At 35.2% G+C, this 23,597-nt stretch overlaps 1 protein-coding gene across 1 annotated transcript in view; it reads right to left on the minus strand.

Moving 5' to 3' along the window:
• ADCY8 (adenylate cyclase 8) overlaps positions 1–23,597 on the minus strand; it is a 125,025-nt gene that overhangs the window by 49,228 nt on the left and 52,200 nt on the right. The window contains exons 5-7 of the mRNA XM_035556245.1: positions 14,603–14,730; positions 4,457–4,615; positions 1,117–1,387 (exon numbers count right to left, since the gene is read on the minus strand). Of these exons, the coding sequence (XP_035412138.1) occupies positions 1,117–1,387; positions 4,457–4,615; positions 14,603–14,730 (558 nt within the window). The remainder of the gene's footprint in view (positions 1–1,116; positions 1,388–4,456; positions 4,616–14,602; positions 14,731–23,597) is intronic.

The following is a 23,597-nucleotide window of genomic DNA, read 5'->3' on the forward strand; positions in this document are numbered from 1 at the left end:
AAGGATGTGCAGCAGAAGAAAGGATATATCATGTCATTACAGATCACTCAGAAAAAATATAATGTAAACGTAGTCGACCTTGTTTCATAAAGACTCATCAATCTTTCAAATGCAGTGAAAACAGAGGTGTCTGAGGGCATTTTAACCTTTCCAGCTTCAACTCCTTTAAGTAAGCAGACTTCACAAGTAATTTCTGTGACTGTATAAGAATTGCTGGTTCCTAAGGTGCTAGCAGTTAGTGTTGTAATGCTTTTGGAAAAGGTCTGATTGGGAACAGTTTTCATTGTTTCATATTTCTGTCAAACTAGTCATGACTTTAGGCTCTAACTCACTTGCTATTGAACCTTATTTATGTCTTAGAATTAGCCTTTCAATTTTTTTTATTTTTTTTTAAGGAGAGGAGAGGAGAGGAGAGGAGAGGAGAGGAGAGGAGAGGAGAGGAGAGGAGAGGAGAGGAGAGGAGAGGAGAGGAGAGGAAAGGAAAGGAAAGGAAAGGAAAGGAAAGGAAAGGAAAGGAAAGGAAAGGAAAGGAAAGGAAAGGAAAGGAAAGGAAAGGAAAGGAAAGGAAAGGAAAGGAAAGGAAAGGAAAAAAGGACAAAATGCTTTAACAAGGTGCTTTTTTATTTTTATTTTTTTATTTATTTATTTTTTTTAGGTAGATCTGTTTTCTTTCCATTACATATCAATAACTTACACTATGTTTTTTCCTCTGTCAGAACGTCCACACACATATCCTTTTACTTTCATGGCAGTACAATGAAGCTGTGCAGTGAGATTCATGCTTTGACTAGAATGTCCCAGCTAGTCTGGTTAAATTAGATTAACTTTTAATTTACTTCTTTAAGGACTGGTTCAATTAAAACTAAGTTGTATAGTATTACATTTAAGTTGGAGAAAAAAGAAAAAAAAAAGGAGAAGAAAGAAAATACCTGTGCTCCTGGAATTTCCCCAATTTACGCATATTTCTGCCCTGAAACAATTTGTTTAATCATCTGCTCTTACAGTATATGTTAGAGAAAAGGTTAAAGATGAATTTGTTTTCTCTGAGGCTTCCATTATTTAAATGCACTCAAGCACGCATTCATACTCAATGATACTAAAGGAAGTTTGACTTACGTTCTGTTTTCCCACTATGTTATCAAATGGAAGTTCAGGGCTCCATGATCCTTCGGTAAATGTTGCCCCACTGTTTCTCCTGTCGGAGGAGCTGACAGCCTCTTTCACAATATCTTCAGGCAAAGCCAACAGACTCTCCTCAGGCTGTTTAATTAAATACGTCTCAATGTTATGTTTTCTCAAGAATTCATTGCGTTCTTTGCCATGCCCTTCTTCAACTTTATAATCCCCATTGAGGCAGTCCAGAGTGGCCTTGGAGATGTGGATTCTCCTGTATAAGTGAAATAAGTAGTAGCAAATACTGATTGTGCTCTAGTATAAATAGGTAACAAGGAGTTTTATGGACTCTGCACCATTTTTATATGATAGATAAATAAAAGTGTTAGAGTTGTTTATGGTGATTTCTATAAAGAAAATGAAATAATGTATTCAACAAACGATGATTTGGGGATAAATACTGTCAGAGCACATTCTCATCAATATGATCTCATGAATGCACAAAATCTTGTCACAGGAAAAACAATTTGATATTAATATCTGATGCCTTTGTTCACAGTAATAGTTTAATAAGAGATCTTCCTGAGTGAAATGTTATTCAAAATAAATCAAAATTACCACTTCGTGTAGATGGTCAGAGGAAAATAAATGTTATATATTAGAGCAGCTTGTGTGAAAGTGCTTTAATTTTCTTCAGTTAGCTGAGGTAGCTTAGACTATTTAAATTAGCAGTCATTGTATCTGAAGTGAATTAGGGAATAATTATGCAAACTGATCATGTACTAGACAGGTGAGGTGATAATTTCTGGTAAGACTAAGTGGTGAGTTAAAAGCTTTTGGAAAAGTGGATCTAATGAATCCAAGAGATGACATATGAACAGCTGAAATTTTGCAAAAATGTAATAGGTCTTTGAATGTCTTAAAACGAAATCAGGAGGTGTTTGGTGTTGATTTTCTTCATCATAGTTATGATTACTTGAGAAGGACAGAAATAAGGTAAATTAAAAAAAAAAAAAAAGTTTCTTATTTCTAGTTTTAAGAAATCTTCAACCACCTATATGTTGGATAAATTGAAGACACCTCTGAAACACATGGTTTGCACAGTTATTATATTATATTGCATGGTTAGCCATGCAATACTTTACAAAACAACATCATAAATGCAACATGAGGAGATATTCATTAGATATTTAGCTAACTGAAAAATAAATGTACTGTCTCTTTACTTTAAAACTGTCTCAGTTTTTAAACTTTGGATTCATAGCACTTTTTGAAAGTCAGGCTTGCAGACAGATTTCTAAAATTCAGAGTTAGCTAAAATTCATCATTTCTTGGTGGCATGTGCTGAGGTATTTTTCTCAGACACTGCAAATTGGTTGGCTTGACTGAAGGAAATGGTCCTAGTACATCCCCTGGGAACTTTTTTTTCTGGAACTAAAAAGAATGCCTCTATACTACTATAAGAACAAAATATTACTGGATTGAAAGGGTTGTGAACACCTGTATAAGGTGCAGGTATTGCCAGAAGAATCAATTGCTGATTGTCTTTAATCATAGTGAAAAACCCAGGAGTATCAGAACCTGGCACAAACTGGGCCTATGTGGAATATTAAACACCAGTCTACAATTAAAAGATCAAAAAATTGTAGCTTAGCCATTTTTTAACTTGTTTCAGCTTCTCACTGAAGTCAATGTAGGTCCTGTACAACTTTCACTATCTGAAGTCATGCTGTTATGATGTTCACAGAGATTAGTACACTTGTAATCAAATCTCAGTAAAACCGACAGAAAAAAAAAGAAAAAGAAAAAAAAAAGAAAAAGAATACTCTTTCTCAAATATAAGCAAATTTTGCCCTGGACTTTAAAAACAGATTATATATCTTAGAAAGATAATGCATTTCCTATCTCTTACAATAGGCTAAATCGATTGAAGTAAACTACTAATTAAAAAAAAAGGGGGGGGGGGAGGGGTGAAAAAGAAAATGATACATTAGTTGCCAGGGTGACTATCTGTGTAGTGAGTTTCAACCTAATATAATTTCAGAAGATTGTATTATAAAGTCCTGAAATATGGATTTTATAATGGAAATGATAACAGCTTTAACTGGAGTATGGAACTGGCTATTGATGTAATACTCTTAAGTGGACCAAATACTAATAAAGAGTTGCTAGATTAAAAATACTTTGGGTTTCACCTTTTCTACAACTTACTTAAAAATAAAACAAAATAAAATAAAATAAAATAAAATAAAAATAAATAAAATAAAATAACAAAATAAAATAAAATAAAATAAAATATATAATGGAGAGTCCCCTAATTTCATACAAATACAGCAAATTGTGAAACTGAGCACCGAAGCCAAAAAGTATCATCTATCCTACTGTTGAAAACATATCAGGCCTAAAGCTTTAAATAATACCTGTCAATGATGCATCCTGGAATATTAATTATTAGCTAAGTTTTATGACAATTCAATACAAAAGATTAATACCTAGATGTACCAGGAGAAGAAAATTAGAAGATGGGAACCTGGCAGAAGAATGTTTCTTAAATAACATTGTTCAGTCTTATAGTGGGAGAAGTAAGGAGAGGCTGAAGTGACCTTAACTGCTCTAGGAAATCTACTCTGTGCACCAGGAAATCAGACTTCAGTCTGATGTAAATCACTGCTTTGAGAGACTTAGTGAACTGCTGTCACGTACAGGTTTTATTCTGTTAGCAAATGGATATGCAAGAGTGGAAATTACTTTGCTCCAATAGACTGCAACTTGCTCTGATTTTTTGGCGGTCCTGTGTGGAGCCAGAGGTTAGACTCGGTGATCCTTCTGGGTCCCTTCCAACTTGGGGTATTCTATGATTCTATGAGCCTGCTATCCATAACTCCTTGCTATTAGCCATATCAACCTATGAAGACATAACTCTTCCCATACTTTGTGCATTACGAAATAAAGTAAATTACATTACTGTGCCTCACAGCAGCAGAATGAAGCTTGGAGAAACTCAGGAAGGGTCAACACCTAACTGGGAAATTTGAGCTATCCCTGTGTACCAGATCATCTGAATACAACCATTGACCATCGTCATGAAATCTTAGCTGAAAAAGGAAAAAAAAATATTTTTGTCTTTGCCAAAACTCCTGCAAGTGGACCATTTCTACATTGTTTCTTCTTCACAAATCCTTGCCAATCACAAAATAGAAATAAAATAAAATAAAAAATAAACAAAGAAACCCAAGAAGTCATAGTTGATGGAATAATGGAAAGACACTTAATCTGTTGGAAATGTGAATAGTGTACGGTGTTGACAATGTTTTCTGACTGTGGGAAATACATGTTGCCTTACCCAGGAATTCCACCAGACTCAAGTTTGTTTGCAATATCCACATCCCATGACCAGACATCAAACTGCCACTTTCGCAGGCCCAGCACTCCACACAGAACTGATCCTGAATGTATCCCTATTCTCATGTCAATGTCATGCTTCGTTCTTGACCTAACGTATCTGTTAAACAAAACAAAAACAAACAAACAAACAAAAACCAGACTCATGAAAGTATATGCCACATTTTTCACATCTTTTAGAAAAAAATACAATGTAAAATACAATATCAATTTGGTATAAACAACCACTTAGTCTGCAAAATGAAGAGCTATTTTTTTAGGTAGGCAAGTACAGGTAGTGATAAAATGACTGTAAAAGCCGGATTATCATTAAGTGCTTAATTGTATGCATGGTTCAGTGGCACACATATTACTCCTATCAGACAGAAAGGGAAAGATAGGGAGAGAAAAACATGTCTGAATGAAAGGATTTGTTGAACTCATTGAGTCCATTAGCTTAGAATTATAAAAGAGCAATCAACAACATGAAAAAAACCTACTATAATCAAATGTGTATATACTTTTATATTCTATTCTATTTTTGAATAATCTTCAAAATTTGATTTATTTATTTATTTATTTATTTATTTTTTGGACTAAAACTTTCTAGAGTTACTCTTTGTCCAAAGGTGAATTATTTGCAGTAGATTTGGCCAGAATATTATTTGCTTTGTTATGATAATGATATGATTGGAAAATAAGTTGTTTCCATTCAATGTGATGGTAAAGACCATTTCACTGCTCAAAAATAGAAACACAGAAACATTTGTCAACAGCCTCAGAAGAGGGACTTTGTCCCAACACAGTTTTCAGTTAATATATCTGTGGGCTATAAGGGGAATTTCATTGTTTTAAAACAATATCTTCCTTTTCTGATACAAGAAAACACATATTCACAGCTACAGTCACTTTAAAAGTATCTTAAACCTAGGACTGCTTTTTTCCAAGTCTGTGTTGGGATAGTCCAGCACATCACCATAAGAAACTCACAACTAAGATGATTGATCCATTGGGGTGACAAAGAGAAAGATTTTCCAGTCCTACCTGAGTGACAACAATTATTTGCACAGAAAATACTGTTAGAGCTAGTGTTCATTAATATTTGAATAGCTTGCTCAGGTTCGGAAAAGCGTGTTACTGTTGGTCTACAAACAAGACAGCTATTTCTCTGTAAAGAGTCCCAGTCACTGAAGTCAAAAGAAGGGCAGCAAGGTCACACAATAGAGAAGATAAAGAATAAACAGCTCTGTTTCATAACTCTGGAGCTAACTACCATTGCTTCAGATGCCTCAGTCATGACCTTGACAGACCCTCTCTACAGGAGAAAATTGCTTACTGAATTCAATACTTGGCCTTTTGTTATTGCAACAGGGGGACCAATTCAGTGTGTGAAACAAATAATGAAATAACAGTTTCAAAATGGAGAGAAATCAGTCACACAAAAATGTGAGGAATTGAAAATAAACAATTAATCTTTATTTCCCTTTCCTGCATAATCCAAAACCTTGGAGAAAAGCATGTCCCAATGCAGTTACTTGTGTACTAGAGAAGACCTTTTCATCATATCAGGAAGCTAACATATTTCAGGTATTTAAAGAAACAGATTTACACAAAGTTAATTACAAGCTAATAAAAAGGAGAAGCTTTGGGAAGGAATTTATCCATGTTTAGATAGTCTGTGTGTATAGTTTTCATCTACATATTTCTTTGTTTTGCAATCAAGAAGGCTTGAAATATGAAAATTTAACACAATCACCTAACTCTGGAAGACAGGACTTGAAAACAAATCTTCCATGTTGAAGAAGTGCCTTAAGTATTATGAGAACAATTAAGAGAATTAAGAACACTGCAATTTTTAATGTGTTGTGGAGAATTTTTTATAGATATACTACAAAAACACCTAAACTAACACTCATAACTCTCAGAGGTATTATCACACAATTCCCCACGCAATAGTTTCCACAGTCTGCCTTTTTTTTTGGTTCAAGCCAAAATAATTATTTCTCATTTTATGTCTGATTTCTCTATCTTGAAATAATAAGCTAATTGGATTCAGAGAAGTAATTGAGCAAAAAGATTTTAAATGGAAAATGCACACAATAAGAGGACCTCAAGTTTATTAAAATAGGCTAATAGCGTGTGTATATATGTATACTCTTTCTCTACATATATATACTCTCTTTTAGACTGTTAAATTTTAAATACGATAGTACTTAATTATTAGTAAATAATGTCATTTATTTTAAATACTGTAAATTATATCCCTATATCTGTACATTGTATGGGAATTAATGCACACGTCTCATTAGAGAGGCCTGGTATAAACAATGGTGCAACTGAGTAATACATCCCTCTGTTTCCTGAATGTTCACTAATAGTTGCTGGATTTTAACATTTCCTTTTTTTCATAAAAAATGGAATGATATCCTGAGAAAACTTCAATCAGCCACACAGGACTTTTGCATTTGTTCAAAGCTTCACGTAGCTCTGCTGTCCATGCTGCCTCCTGCATGACACTGTCTATGTGAGGCCCTATCCCCTCTTGTCTCATCTGTTGTCTTTCACAGCTTCCCAGCAACTTTTCCATGTGTGCTGCCGAGGTGATAGTTGATCTCAGCTCTTCACCTGTGGTCAGTGGGGATTTGGCCACCTGCTTGCATCCTTTGACTGAGGGCTGTTGTGTGTTTCTGTCTGCTCTGGTGTTGGTGCACCTGCAGGGCCCTATCGTCACATCCTTCTCTTACTTGCCGTTCACAGCAGTATGCTCTTACATTGATAGGTAGGAAACTAATTGCATAGAGGGACCTGATTGAATTGAGCCACAGGCAGTCGGAGATATATTTAAACAGACTGTCCAGAACATGAATCAAACCATGATGGAGGTTTGGTCCTGCTTCTGTTGCTTTGCTATTTGCAAGACCAAGAACAGAGCTATTGAGAACATTTGTGGAGATGTTATATTTCTGCAAACTTTTGTTGTAAGGTTTTAATGTGAATAAAGAAGAAATAGTTGTGGTTGAAAGGAGAGGTGATTGATTAGTATGTAAAAAGCCACTTTATTTATTTATTTATTTAGTTAGTTAGTTATTTTTAATGTGGATTGAAGCATTTCAGAATTACATAAAGAAGGGGACTTCACCTGAGTTGTCTCCATAGCCAAATCCAACTCCCTAACAGCCAGACTGTCACTTACTGTGTAGAGTCTTGTTTATACACTGCTATAGGACAAAAACAATTAAAGTTTTAAGACTACAAAAGTTGGGTTATCTTACTCAGTAGAGCTAGTTCTCATTTATTCAGAAGAAAGAAAAAAACTTCTCATAAATAATACTGCATAATAGATATTGAAATAACTGTTTTTCTCTTTGCATATGTTCATGTTCCGCATCCTCTAGTTCTTCTGACTCTTAAATTTATTCAAATATAAATTAAGTTTCTGATTAAAAAAAAAAAAAGAAAAAAGAAAAAAAAGTATTTGCTTCAACTGTTTTAAAGGTTTTCTGCAAATATTTTCAAAAGGCCTATACATGAAGCTGAATTATTGATACTCTACAAAGCAACCTAACAAGCTATGAGATATCTTATTCAGGACATTGAAATTTTGATTTGAATTTGATGCTATTCATGCCATATCTCATTTCAGTCAAGTTGGTGATAAAAAATTCATTGATTTTAATTAGATCTTGGCATTTCCGTCTGGTCAGCATCCATTGATGGATTTATTTATTTATTTATTTATTTGTGCTTCTAATCTGAGGCTCTCCTATTTGCATATAGAAGGTAAGCAAAAAGTCACAGATCTGCTTTTCAACCTTTTCTGACGCTGCCAGAAAACGGAATGTCCTGGGACTCATGCCTTGCAGGTTCAGACAGTGACACAACATCCACACCTGTGCTAATCAGTGTAACTGTGCAAGGCTCTGTCTACCAACTGAGATATTTAAAACAGCCCCAGCATGTTTTCTTCCTGGCCGACTAGCTCTCCTGCAGGTTCAGGAGTTAGTGTGTGATATCTGTCAAGACATAGCCATTACTGTCTTAATGCACTTTTAACAGGAATAGGAAGACTGTGCTTTCTAAACTAAACAAGGGTTATAGGTGACCCTGCTTTGAGCAGAAAGTGGGACTAGCAATCAGTCTCCTGTAGTCCTCTCTAAACTGAACTGTCCTCTGATCCTAAGGTTCAATCACATAGAAAAAATTTTGGTTGGACCTAACAGATTTGTGGCATTTTCCTAAAAGAACTCAAATGCTTTTTGGTACTGACATGAGACAGTAGTAGGTTATCTGAGGTGAGTGCTCTCTTTGGTGTGATTCTTAGAGCTGTGTCATCCTTGCAAACCAGACATTAAAAAAGCTAGGTAACAGGGTGCACTAAACTAAAGGTTCAAAGAATACAGCTAAGGTACTATGACTCACAGGATATAACACTTTGCAGATGGACTTTCCAAGCACTGAATTTACAATTTAAGGTAGATATTATCCCATGAAGACAGTTTAAAAGGGTGGGCCTACCTTGGAATTAGGGCTGGATTCCAGTGCCAGTAACAACTGTTAACTGAAGAAGTTTCATATTATCAGACTTATCATGAATGTAAATGACTTGCTCTGAGCTCAGACTGATACTATAGCAACATGGACAGAGTTAAACTACTGCTGTATTCCTCTTTTTTATGTCTGCCTTCTCTGAAAGGCAGGAAAGAAACATGAGGGACTATAAATATTATTAGAAATCTGCTTTGTCATTTGAAAATTATGTGATAACAGCTATATAAATATATACACTCCTATGATAACTTGCCAATATAGCTTTGATTGTATTTGGTAGTACATTCAAAGAAAAGGGGACTCGGAAGTATACAAGCCTATTGGTCATGACACAGTTTGATTAATATAGGCACCCAATAGCAAAAGCAGGGAAAGATATACTGTCCTGATGCTCTGTTCATTCATTGTCAGTGGCTGAAATGGACACGTGAAAGTGATGATGTGATTTGTGTCTGAAATGCACTGAACTTGTGAACTGAGAACTTGTGAATATCTTGCAAAGCCTCTTTCCACCACCATACAGAAATGAAGGTGTACAATAGTTTTTGGTTTTGAGAAACATTGTTCTGTTTTCTGTGAATCAGGGCTAGCTCCAACATAGGTTGAGCCTTGTATATTATACAAGAAAGAATCAGTGGAAGGAATACGTTAATGGATTAATTACATAATAAGTCATGGATTATGAAAGCAGTTCCTGGCTTCTTCGTTGCATAAGTAACTTATTTAGCCCCCATCAATCACTTTATGATTTTATTTTAATACCCGACAGATGAAGTTAAAAGCATTTTTTTTGTGTGTGTGTGTAAAAAGCTGAAAACCTAGCAGGTCAATCACTGAGATCACCTAAAATATAGTTTCTCTTTTATTTATTTGTTTATTTATTTATTTTTCTCATGAATTTATATTAATGTTAACAACTTATCAATTTATTATAGATGGTTTCTGGAGTTTAGTCTACATTGCATGCAGGGACTATTTTTTCTGTCATAATAATTGCTCTTTCAGCTGGTAATTTAGTGGGAAATAATCCAAGAGAAGAAACCACTCGCAACTCCTTGACTTACCAAATAAATATACCAGCAAAAAAATTTGCTTGATTTTCCACCATTATGTGGATATTATAGTTGGATTTCCATCATTATACTATGTGAATGAGTCCTTGAGGACTCCATACACAGTCTTGGGATTTTAGTAATAAAGACATTTGAGAAGATGGTGGTGAAGAAAACAGTCTTTAACCTGGAAGCAGTTCTTGTCACCTACACTGCCACTGTGTCCCAAACTGAAGAATAGAAGGTACAGTTGTCCATCCTGATATACTGTGTGACACAGAACAGTACATTTTACCCACTTGTATTTGTTCTTTTATGTTCCAGTAGCTTGTGTCTAATGGAAGTATTTCTTCCAGAAAAAATAAAGTTTTGATCTGAAAACACTGAGGGACAGAAAAGCCACCACTTCTTTCAATAATATTGTTGCCAATCTTTAAATCCAGTGTTTTCTGCCCATATTAATGAACCCCTAGCAAATAACTTATTCATATTATTATTATTATTAAATATTATTATTAATAATAATTTAATCTAAACAGATCTATGACAGACTGTGTAATTCTTTTATTTTAAAGGTACTTCTGCTTCACAAATTATTTGCATGGCTTTTTTCCTACATTCTTATAAAAATGCTTAAAAAGCTCTTTAAAATGAATACATAACACCAAGATTCAATATTATCATCTCAGTCTTGACATTAACATACTATCATCTACAATTTCCACTTTGGAAGTATGCTCTCCTCTTCTTTATAGTTATTTCCTTCAGTTGTCTCAACAACGTTTTTTCTATTCCTTTCCTGTTTCCCCACCCTCTCCTTTACCTCACTTTTCTGCTGAACTTCCCTTGGCCTCTCATTGTGCTTTACGATATATTTCCTCTTTTAACAGCTCAACTGAAAGAATAGAAAATTGTAATGAACAAGCATACTAATATCTGACTGGAGCATAATGTGATATTTAGAAATTATCTAATTTTAGAATTACTTTTATGTTCTCTTTCTCTTATCTATTTTACATCCATTTTAATATATTTGAAGAAGAGATTGTTTCAACAAATCTAACCTCATTTTACTGTTAGGTCTTAAAGTTGTGCTCCATAATTGACTGTCAGCAAGTAGATATTCCTATCTTGAATTTTATCACATATCCCATCCATAATCCCATCCATCTGGCATTCCAACACAGTTTTTAAACTTCACTAACAGGCAATGAAAATGCTGATGACTGCTTTCTTCTTACAGATCTTCCCCTTCTCATATATCAATAAAGATAAAGATAAAATGACTGACTATTTTAAATAGATAAGAGCAATTACAGATTTAGTTCCCCTCAGTGTTATCTCTGACATCCATTTAGCTTGGGTGATAGCTGTGAAAATGAAACATTATCATCTGATGACTAAACATTCCTCTACTATCTTATTTTTACAAACTGTCACAATAGACAGGCATTAATAAAATACATTTAAATGCAGGAAGATTTGCACAGCATGTAAAAAGATGTGAGAACCATCTGAATAAATGGACATAAATGAATCTTCATAAAGATGAAGAGCTTGTTCTTTTTATTTTCATTTGCCCTTTCAATTGAAGCCTAGGACATTTTCCAGAAGGTTGGGGCTTGCAAGACAGCCAGAGTTAGGATTCTTGGTCATGAACAAATGTGATGGGGCAAAGCTTCCTTGCTTTAGATTAAAAATCAGATTTTGTGGAACATTCCCATGGATTAAAGTAATATTTCAATTGAGCTCAATGGTTAAGAGAGCAAAATACATGACATTTGAAATATCAAGAAAAGTTTTTCTTGTATAAGCTTTGTAACAAGAAACAGTGATGCATAAAACATTACAGAGAAAGCTGTGTCTTAGATTATTTGGCTGAGCCCTGAGCATTTGCAAAGAGAGAAGTGGAGCAGCAAAACTCAAATTTAAAGCCCTTAGGACTCAAATTTAGCATCCTCAAGATCAAGTTGAAGAGCCTTAATTAACAATGAATAAACACTTTAGCTGTATGGATATGAGTCATATTAAAACACCTAGAAGTCCCTTATGAGTCAACCTGTCCAAGCAGATTTGTTTTACAGTTTGTGTAATTAATGATTTTACATTCTTGTTTAATTTCTGCTGACTGTGTAATCATCAAGAAGACTAGAAGGAAAATTCTGTGGTGGTATCTTGAGATGGTGGACTTCTGGGCACTGCCTCACCTAAAGGTACTGATACTTGCAACATCATCAACTAGGCATTGGAACAGGTGTCCTAGGGAGTTGGTGGAGTCACCGTCCCTGGGGTGTTCAAGGAAAGGTTGGACGTGGTACTTAGGGACATGGTTTAGTGGGTGACATTGGTAGTAGGGTGATGGTTGGACCAAATGATCTTGGAGGTCTTTTCCAACCTTAATAATTCTATGATTCAACGAACTACATAGTGTCAATGAAGAGAATAAGATCTTGGAGGATCTACAGGAGAAAATCTGGTCTGCCTAACTTAAAAATACCTTCTATATTAATTGTGCAAAGAATTTACTGCTAGAAAAATCAAAAGATCTAGAACTACATGGATTTTTCTCCATTTAAGTGCCTAAATCCCAATTTAGCTGGGATATCATAGCATAAATGTAATTTTTTTTGAGGGGGTGGTGGTGGGTTGTTTTGTTGCTGGTGTTTTAATATCAAGTTCTTAAGCTAGGCTAAGTGCTTGAATTAAAACATAGTTGAGATTTAAGAACTAACACAGAGCTCTGCAAGATGGAGAAGAAACAATGGTTCATGTCGTCTTTATCAGTACTCTTTAAATGTTTAGATGTTTCCTGTAAACTTTCTCTGCCTTGCAAGAAGGCTGTGAATTCATCTATACAATTTGAATATAATTGTGAAAATCTGAAAGATAGTTTCTTATATCTTGGGTCATTTCCAACTATTTTTAACATACCAAATATTTGTTTCATAAAAACTTCAGATAAAGATTAAATACATTACAATCATAAAAATGTCATTTTAAACAGGTTATAGATCAAATATGCACAGATCAATATAACAGAAACTCAGTTTTTCAAATAAGTTTTTTCATTTTAACTGAACGAGTTCTATCAATTTCAGTTCTAATTAATGGACCGTTGGTAATTCTAAGTTCTCTCAGATGTATTGACTGAGTTTGACAGACTGAAGTATTTGTAATATCCTATAGCAGGATTGGTCCTCCCTGTTTACTATATGGCTGCACATTAAGATAAGTAAGATACCACTTTTGTAATCTGAACGGAAAATCCATGGGAAAACCTTATCGGATGGCCAGAAATACTATCATTATCAAACAAAGTGAAGACAATCTGAACTGAATTAGCCTGGGATGACCAAAGTCCTACTAAGCTTTGGTTTCACAGCTCCTGTAGGGTGCACATATTATTTAAGATATGAAAACTACAGTACTATTTCTGTTGGAGTACAGTCTTTGAGACCTACTTCATAACAGGACACCAGCATTTTAGAGACTTCCACATATATAAGGAAATTCAGAGAAACTCAGAAAAGAAGAATGACTTACAATGGGTTCATTGTGGATGATATTACCAAACAAATGCAACTGATTTAATATACATCTCTAAATATTTTTAACAATACTTTTTTTCATCAACGTTTTTTTTCTCTAATTCATGTTTCGCTTTCACTGTGGGGATTCCAGAAGCAAAATATTGATTACTTTGTGCAACATTTAGTCTGTGATATTTGAATCCAACCTTAGAGATCATTGTTGCATAATCATTACTCAGTTACATTTTCCATTTATTATTTTTTGCCAAATTCTTTCTCTATTAAGATCTCAGTAAAGTAGCTGCAGTACACCCTAACTTTCTAATGTACATAATGAAACACATTCAGATTAAAGGAGGAAAGCGGTCTGGAAAAGAAGCAGACAAAGATATTGCATGGCAAAACATCCATGAGAAGAGGAGAATGTTCAGGATAGGAAACACTGTTTTAGGGAATACAGCAACAGAAGAAGGATTTGGAAAAGGGAATGTCAGAAAAATTGATAAAGTGGATAAAAAAGACTGAGAAAACCTCTTTTGGAGATGTCATGGTAAATGACGGACTAGCTGCTGCAGACCATGTAGCACAGTAGCTGTGTGTGCTTTGAGAGCAATAAGTTTCACAGATCTTAACAGTTCTCACTTTATACTGTTGCCATTTTTAAGAGGAGGTTGAGGATGAGCAGACTAAATTGTTTGCTGTAATCCTTTTAATACAATAAAAAATAATTAAAACACTAAATAGACACTGGTGTCAACACCTTACCTTGGAAACTAGCTTATAGACAAGGTAGCATTTAGTATCTGTTTCCACACATATGGTGCCTTGTATGGATTGAAAAAGTCTTGTTCTTTTCACAGTGATAACCCTGAGATCTCTGAACCACCAAAAGAACTAATTGTCTAGTAATAACATTCTTAGATAGGAAGTACAAGACATTGTCAGTACGAATGAAAAAAGAAGAAAAAATCATATTACCTGATAGTTTTGATCATGCTGAGCCCCATTTCAACGCAGCAGTGTGCATGGTCCTGGCGAGGTTCTGGGAGCCCAGACACACAGTAGTAACAGTCCCCCAGGATTTTTATTCTAAGACAATGATGTTCCTAGATGTAAATATATCAAAAGAGAAAGAAAAGATTTGCAGTTGTGTTCTTATAATTTTACGATGAATTTGAAACTTGTTGGAAATAGTACTGGAAAGTAATGTAAGGGATGTTTCCTGTTTGCAACTAGTATGATCTTGATTTATTTTTTTCTTGAAATAAATCGCCTTTACTTTTTCAGTAAAAAAAAAGGATAATAGCCATTTCTGTGTTATGTCAGGCAGAGGTGGACTTGCTGATGGTGAGAAAGGTCTCAGCAGAGTTAGACTGGAAACTACGCCAAGGATTCAGAAATACCAGCTGAGATAATGAATAACACATTTTAGACTATATTCCTCCAGGTCATTCTTTCTGCCCCTTTTTGCACTGGAAATAAAGGAGAGAAACCTCTTTTGTCCTACTGATAATGCCTTCCCACCTGTTTTCCACTGTCGCATTCCCAACAGCTATAGGAGCTGATCAAGTATCTGCATCACAAAAATATCAAAGGTGTCTTGTCTTAGGCTTGTACTGTGGAGAAATGATATTTACTTGGCATCCAGCTGGAAACATTCTTTACCCTGGAAGCAAATATTGAGTTTTATTCCTTAAATACTTATTAACTGTATCCTTATAGACTGAAAGAACATACTGTGGTGTGATTAGATAGACTGAAAGGACATATTGTGGTGTGATTAGATCATTATTTTAGAAGATCCTTTTCTAGTGAGTTGCCAAAACTTTTGCAGTTCCCAGACAAGCAGAACAAGTAAGCCCAAAATAAGCTGTAATCATGCCCAAAGTATTCTGCTGGCCTGGCATCCACAGGTGATAATCAATGCTGAGGAACAGGGACCATAACAATTGGAGGACACAACTGCAAGTGCATAGGGGCAGGACGTACTGCAAGTTGAGTCAGGGACGCATTTTCATGATGGGGAGATCATTGAAATGCAAGATTAACTTTCAATCAGTAAAGGCTCCAATGAGAGGACATTAAAATGAAGACCGGTCATTATTGGAAAGCAAGATAATTTCTAAATCTGAATCAGTAGAAAATAGCAAATTTTTGCCTGTGGTGTATATTTCAGCTTTTCTTCTCTTTCTCTCCACCAACCTGTGGTGAAGGCTGCACTAATCAAAGAGGAGCAGGGATACGCTAGTCCTATTGGGGAAAAGACAACTTTAAGTAGGATACAGGAGCAAACATGAATGCTGACAATCCTCAGAAACTGAGTACTGGCCAAATGAATGGGAGTCTAAGTTATTATTCAAGATTTTGCCTAGGAAGAATAAAAATTTGTACTGAATCTCAGGCAAGTGTTTAAAAATCCAAAGTGGCAAAAAAACCCTAAACACTTACAATCATAGGATCACAGAATAACCCAAGTTGAAAGGGATCCATAATGATCATTGAGTCTTTTATTGCCCTTCTTTGGACGCTCTTTATTAGTTTTTTATCCTTCTTATATTGTAGCACTCAAAACTGTACACAGTAGTCAGGTGAGGCCACACTTGCACATAGCATGATTTCATACCCAAATCTTTTGTACCCAAATGCTTTCACCCAAAATCTTTGTACCCAAAGCTTTTGCTGAAGTCAGCTGAAGCTTAACACATACCAGTGAAGGTAAAATTTGCTCTGGTCACAGGGACAAAGTAAACTGATTCAGCCTGAAATCTCCTTAAACCATCAGTAGGAGCTGACTGTGTCTGAAGCCTTGGCTTCATCTCCAGCTACTACTATCACTGGCTCTAAGAGTGCAATATCTAGATGCCAAAGTTTCACTGAGAAATTCAAAACTAGAGTCAGGATTCTAAAATGACAAATTTCACATGTAACTCTTCTTTCCTTGTTCCTTTCTCTTCATTCCCTCTGCAGACCCACACAAATGAGCAATGAGTATGTTCCATAGGCTTGCAACTGAAATTTCACATCCTAAAATCCACTGAAATATTATTTTTATACATTTCCCGCTCAATGGAAAGAATGAGAGATTTGACTTTACAGCAATTTCCATCTAAATTTTTGTTTGTTCTATAAAACTATGAAATACTACAGCTAATCAGCTATTAATGAGCACTCAATGACACAACTGAGTGCATGTTAAACTGTGTTCCTCTTCAAACTTTCCTGTGTTCCCAACTTAGAAAAATGGCAAAGATATAAAGATATAATAAAACACAGATTCTGTGGTTCTTTGTCTTTGCTAATAGTGCCATTCAATGAATTCCACACTCTAATTGTCATGTGATTTTACATCAACAATGTAGAAAAAGCATTTATAACATTATATTAATTTGATTGAAGTGCAGTAAAACAAAAGGCAGCACCTCAACAACATTCAGACCCACTACACATAGATTACAACTGATGAATCCATAGTATAATTAGAAATAAATGGGAAAATATTCAATTTTCAGGAAAGAAAGAAAGATATGACTCAAGTAGTACCTGTTAGTTACTACTCAAGTAGTACCATAGATTCTGTGGTACCTTCCTATCTGAAGACATGGGACTCACCTATTAAGTGAGCATCTAATTCCACAGTTAGAAAACTCAGTATGCAGCAGGAAAAATGCCTGGATTTGGATCATAATGTCTCATTTAAACTGGTTGAAGCACTGATTCTATTAAAGTCAAATGAGACCTCTGTCATGGCTATGTCTCCTCATTTACTGAAAACCAGAACAAGACAGACCACTACAAAAAGGTGTGATTTTGATAAAAATAAGAAAGAAGAATCTTAATGAACAAGACCTGCTAATGAGGGTTTGATGTATGTAAATGCGAGTGCATGTGACACAGGAAATAATTTCAGCTGCACATGAATGTGTACTTTTTTTTTTTTTTTTTTTGCCTTGATATGTCATCTCTACAGTCATTTGCCAAAGCTCAGGAAGAAGTAATTTACAGAAGTGAGCTATCCAAACTGACATGACTATATATAGGTGTCCATATGTCAGCCAGCAGCCAAGGCTGCCATTACAGTCAAAAGGGAGACAGGAAATGCATTCAGTTAAACCTATAGTGATTCAGCTCACAGCTAAAGCAGTCAGCTGGGCTTTAATTCAGTTGTCTGCACATAAGCTTATGGTGCATTGGCATGACCCCTGGGTATGTGAGGCACCCACACAGCACTAACAGACATGACACAAGACATATGTCTTTCTGCATTGGTGCAAGAACCATGCAGGGTGTCTCTATTGGCAACAGAATCCACAAGGAATATTTAAATGACTCCTTGTCTTCCTAATTTGTCTTGTTAGTTGAACTGTTCTTACTGATAAATGAGTTACAGTATGGTTATATTGTCCTTACCCCTTTTATATTTCCCTTTATATTTTATATTCCCCATACTTATTTTGTAAGTAAACCATGGATTTTTTATCACTGGAAATGTTTTAGTTAGTGAAAGATAGTTCAACAACTGCAAGGAAGGACAGAGGACTGATAGTATCTGCTTTGGCAGTGGAAGACTGTGTGGTCTTCTGAGATCTCCTCTGATAACTCTGTAGCTGAATCACACCTACAGTTTAGTTAGATGCTTTGCCAGTCTGGTTGAATTAGTATATTAAGGCTAGATTTATGGGTAATGTGTGTCCTTTGACTAGCCATGCTGCAGTGATAAATAGGAGATAGTTTTGTTTGTGCCTACCTGCTTTTTAGTGGTAGAAAATGATAGCAGCAGCGTTAAGGATCACCTTTCCTCACACTTTAAAGCTCACTCAAACCCAATTCCTAACAACATCTCACTGTGACATTATCAAATAGTTGTCTGTTACCATTAAATAAAAATGGATGAAAAATCAAAAAAAGTATGAAGTAACTGCAAAATGAGTAAATGACTTAAATAAGAGAAAATGGATATACAAGAATTTTGATGCAGCAGTTGTTACATGGCAGTGTTAAATTCTTATACTCCTTTTAGGCTGTCATGATCTTTTCTTTATTTTATTCTACTCCCCTTCACCTTCTCACGAGTAATTTCAGAAGTTCTCCTTGGGCATGTACATGACAGATGATATTGTACAGACATTCACACCAGTATCCGTCATCTTGCACCCTTCCCAAAATCAGTCAGTAGTGCTATTTGCTGATGGTATCAATTAATTTCAAAGCATGTCACAAATAGAGGCTTTTTTCCTCCTTATTTGTAGCCTCTCATTTGATAAAAGTTAAAAATTAAGGGGCCTGATTCTGCCAAGATCATTTGAAATCAGTAGAATTTTTGCCTGGGGATGTTGAACAGGCTCAAACACTCAGATAAAAGTAATAGTAATTTTAGATGGATTCAGAGGTAATTGATAAGATTATTTTTTTTTTCAAAATCAACTTAATTCAGTGCAAAAGAAAATATGCAGCTCTTTCATAGATAACTACCTAATGCATTTGAATGATTTATGTTTAAGCTTATTAAATACACCCTTAGTGACTGGAAAGGGAACAAAGTAAACTGTCATAAAGTGGAACTGAAGAAATGAGTTACTCAAATATCAAGTTACTGAACAAAGCTGACAGAAACTTCATTAATATTTCTTGTTTCCTTCAGCTAAATTTTGGGGGGGGGGGGGGGGGGGGGAGTGTTTTGTATGTTACACCACATTTTTAAATCTGCCTGTGGTGAATTAATCACTTCACCTACTTTTCAAGGGAATAGGCTACTTAACAGCCCATAAGAAAATCCACATTACCAATTTTTCTAATTTCAAGATAAAATTTGAACACTGTGGTTGAGAAATTATTGAGGCTGAACTGTAGAACAAAGAGATTATACATGTATATCTTTTAAAAGTGACAGAGAAGGAGGAAGCAGGGACTTGGCCTTTGTATGCAACAGCTCAACTCCTGAAATGTTTGCCAAAGGTACAGGATACCTAGATAAAAGGCCTTTCTCAGCATGAATGGGGCCTACGCCAAAACTCTTAATCAGCAGGCTGGTTTGAGAGGGCTCGAGAAAGAAGTCCATCCAGGTTTCTCTTATTGCAGCTCTGCCACTTTTGAAAACAGAGCTAGGACCTTGACAAAGCCAGATGGAAGGAAATTCTCTAGTCTGGTGATTCAGGCAGAAAGGAGGATCAGGTTTTGGGTCATGGCTGCCAGGACTGTTTCTATTTTTTTATATAAGTGAAGGAAAATACATGACAATGCACCATCATGTATCCTCCGACTACACCAGGGAATACTTAAATATTTTTACACTGGACACCAGTTTAACAGATCATGTAAGGAATGACTTCTTTTGGAGACTAACCTATGGCTGGGTGGTTAGGAATTCTGTAGGCTGACAGAAAATATGGTTTTGGGGTCTCTTGTTCCATGGAAGGAACTAAAGAACATTCCTGCATGAGTTTTCTGATATATTATATCTATGCATCTGTCCCTTGCGGTGCTGTGGAAGAAATGGCTGTGACTTCTGTATTTGGTGAGCAACCACTCTTCCTAACCAGTGTTGATTAGTAGGTGGTGCCATGACTGTTTTTAAGTACAGACACTCCTGTTACAACGATTCAAGGTGTGTTTCTTTCCTGCAAAGGCAGAGCCCACTGAATCTCATGAGGCAATGGGCATAAACTGGAACACAGGATGTTCAGTCTGAACATCAGGAAGCACTTCTCTACTATGTGAGTGATTGAGTGCTTGAACGGGCTGCCCAGAGAAGTTGTGGAGTGTCCGTCCTTGGAGATCTTCAAAAGCTGCTTGGACGTGGTCCTGGGCAATCATCTCTAGGTGTCCTTCCTTAAGCAGGGGGATTGGACCAGATGATCTCCAGAGGTTCCTTCCAAACTCAACCATTCTGGGATTCTATGCAGTTCCGCATGGAAATGAGCATAGCCTGTGCCTCTTAGGAATTTCTAAGACTGCAGATGCATAAAGGGCAAGGTGGACATTTCTCGATAGTACACTTGTAAATCCAGAATTTTATCCAAATCTCAATTTAGTCAACAAAGGTTTTTTTTTTTTTTTTTTTTTTTTTTTTTTGGTTTGGACTTAAGTGATTCTATTCCTAAAATTTCAACCACTTCCACAGTGATTTATTTCTTTAATCAGTCATTTTCATCTGATTTTTTCATAAAACACCTGTAGATTAATTATGGTGACAAGCATTTCTAAAACTATCTTATGGACTACTGCTTTATTTGGCTGCCTAGAACCTTTGATGATTCACTGGACTCTTTAGCATCTGAAATACTATAACTTTAGTAATAAGATTGTTTAGTAGTGTTGTTTATTCACTGGTATTAGACAATTAATTATTGACATTGGTGAGGAGGGAAAAAACCTTAAGTACTGCAAAAAGAATATTCACTTCTCCCTGTTACTATAAATTTGTATAATGTCCTTATAACTAATTAAATATCAAATATGTATGCTCACAATCCAGTTAACTTTGTTTCTTAATACAGTACCCGAAACATATAAGAATGGAGATTCACACCTTTATTTACTGCTCCATACGTTTAAACAGACAGTTTTGTTTAGGAACTCTAGGGAGTTCTGAGAGTTACATGCTTGAATATCATTTCACAAAAGAACAAAGCACTGCTACCTCAGAAGTAAAATGTGTCAAGGAAAAGTAAAACACTGCAACAAGAGTGTCTTTATTGAGGAGACAAAGGAGCCTTTAATGCCCTCCACTCTTCCTTCTTTGTGGTGAGGTCATGTACAGGGGTTATGCGATGCATTCTTGGCTGAAGATCTCACTAGTTAGATGGGTTTCCAGCCCTGGAAACTCTATTCACAAGCAAGACCAATAATTCCCTTGTGGTGAACTTTTTAGCAGGTTGTCTGAAATCTCCCAAGACAGAATTCAACCAGTGTTACAGAAAAAAGACCATCTCTCTTAGGAAAAAAAGGTAATCAATTCTTAAACACGTGTAAGTAACTTGTGATTCACATTACATAACTCTCCCACTAACACTAGGCTACTGACTTAAAGAGAAAAAAAGCTCATTAAACTGTGAATCTTCCACTTAGCATCTACAGCTCCTCTAAGTAAGAGGCATGGATATTCTGGTTTATCAAATGAAAGCTGATGAAATTGCGAAGAAATGAAGTGTCTTACAGGTTAATCAGTAAATTCTTATATGAAATATTAATTTTAGTCTTTTGTGTAAAGATTTCTGTTTCAGCATCAATGCTTCGTTTTAAGGATGGGTCTAATTTCAAATATGACTGTGTGTTTATCTAGCAGCATGTGCATGTGTCTAAATTAAAATGTTGTGTCTTGATTTTACCTTTATATCTTAATGACATTGAACTACATCTCAGCTGCTATTGTGACAAAACTTACAAAAGTGTCCTCTCTTTAGGGTTTTACTCTTTCCTCTGCCATATCTGAAACCGAATCTACTCATAGTGTAGATACATTAATAAATATGACAAACTATTTAAATCATAGTGTTTGCTGACATCTAGCACTGCATAGAAGGCAGAGGAAAAACAAATGTCAGAAATAAGTATTGTTTCATAAAAGCTGGATCTTTTTTAGGCTTAAAGTATTTTGCTGAATGTCAACTTATTTCCATTCTCTCATCAGAATTTCTGCCTAAGGAAAACATTAATATTAATTAAGTTTCTGTTTAGACCTCACAGTAGATGGATATACAGAGAAACCTTTTCTTCATCTCTGTTTTATGCCAACTTGTTTTTCTTCTTTTCCAACTGCCTCTTTCATCTTTAATAACTACAAATCTTTCACAAATATCATAGAGCAATTAGAAGGGGGAAGTAGCTGTATATAACGCAACATTACATTTCTTTCTTCTAAGAAATATTGAACTGAGTTCTAATTTTGATTTAAAGTGTTCTGTGGTAATGATACAGATATTATGGAATTTTTTATTAATTATATTCATAAGCATATGTCATACTACTTGATGCAACCAGCTGAAGATTTCAAAAAATAAATAAATAAAAAAAAATCAGACCTCTCATTGCTTCTGCATTGCAGAAGGAAAACAAAGGCTGAATAAGAGAAACAAGAAACTAAGCTAAACTACGTTGCTCAGTAAGCTGTGAAATAGTGTCTTTTTTAATAATATATGATTTATATAAGAATATATAGCAGGTCAAACAATCCTTTCTATGAGATTATAGAATATGATTTTTATTTGGAAGTAATAAAGATTTGTAAGGATTTTCCTCAAAATCCAAAGAAACTTCCTCAAGCTTTCTGCAATTGACCTCTTTGCTTTGATGGTAATTCTAAGCAAAACAAGAGTTTGAGTAACAGTGGCTATTAAGGGTTATGATGACTCTACTTAAGCTAATTAAGAACTATTTAAGTGAAAGATCTGAAATCTAAGTGCTAATGTATAATCTTCATTAGGGGAAGATCATTCAAATGAGTTTTTGAAAGGATCTCTTTCCAAAAGGGCTGTCAAAGATTTATAGAGAAGTATGAAACCATTGCTAATAATATTTGCAGGAGAAATAAGACTGGTGAAATAATCAAGCACCATGCAGGTATATGTGTTATAACAAGACAGCACGACCTTAAAAAATAAAAGAATAATTTTCAGTAAAATACTGTGGTCATGGTATATCCAGAAACTTGTGATCTTTGGACAATGATCAAGGAAAGAGAGAATAGGAGGAAAGGTGATGATCTGTGTGGAAGTTGGTCCAGGAAAATGGCTGTCAGTACTGGTACCTATGGTTTAAAAGAGATTCTGAAAAAAAAATAACTGCAACCCAGAAAAACAGCTACAAGAATCATTTGAAGGAATAAATTTTACAGGGGAAAAAAAGACTCACAATGAGCTTGGTCTGTTTCTTTTTTCAAAAAGAAACCTGAAACGTGACTTGATCAAAGGACACAGATGTATTCCTGGAGAAAATCAGAGGCTACAAGATGGCTCTTTTGTCTAGGAAAAGTAGGCCA

The sequence above is a fragment of the Cygnus atratus genome, chromosome 2, assembly GCF_013377495.2.
Source record: "Cygnus atratus isolate AKBS03 ecotype Queensland, Australia chromosome 2, CAtr_DNAZoo_HiC_assembly, whole genome shotgun sequence".
NCBI lineage: Eukaryota > Metazoa > Chordata > Aves > Anseriformes > Anatidae > Cygnus > Cygnus atratus.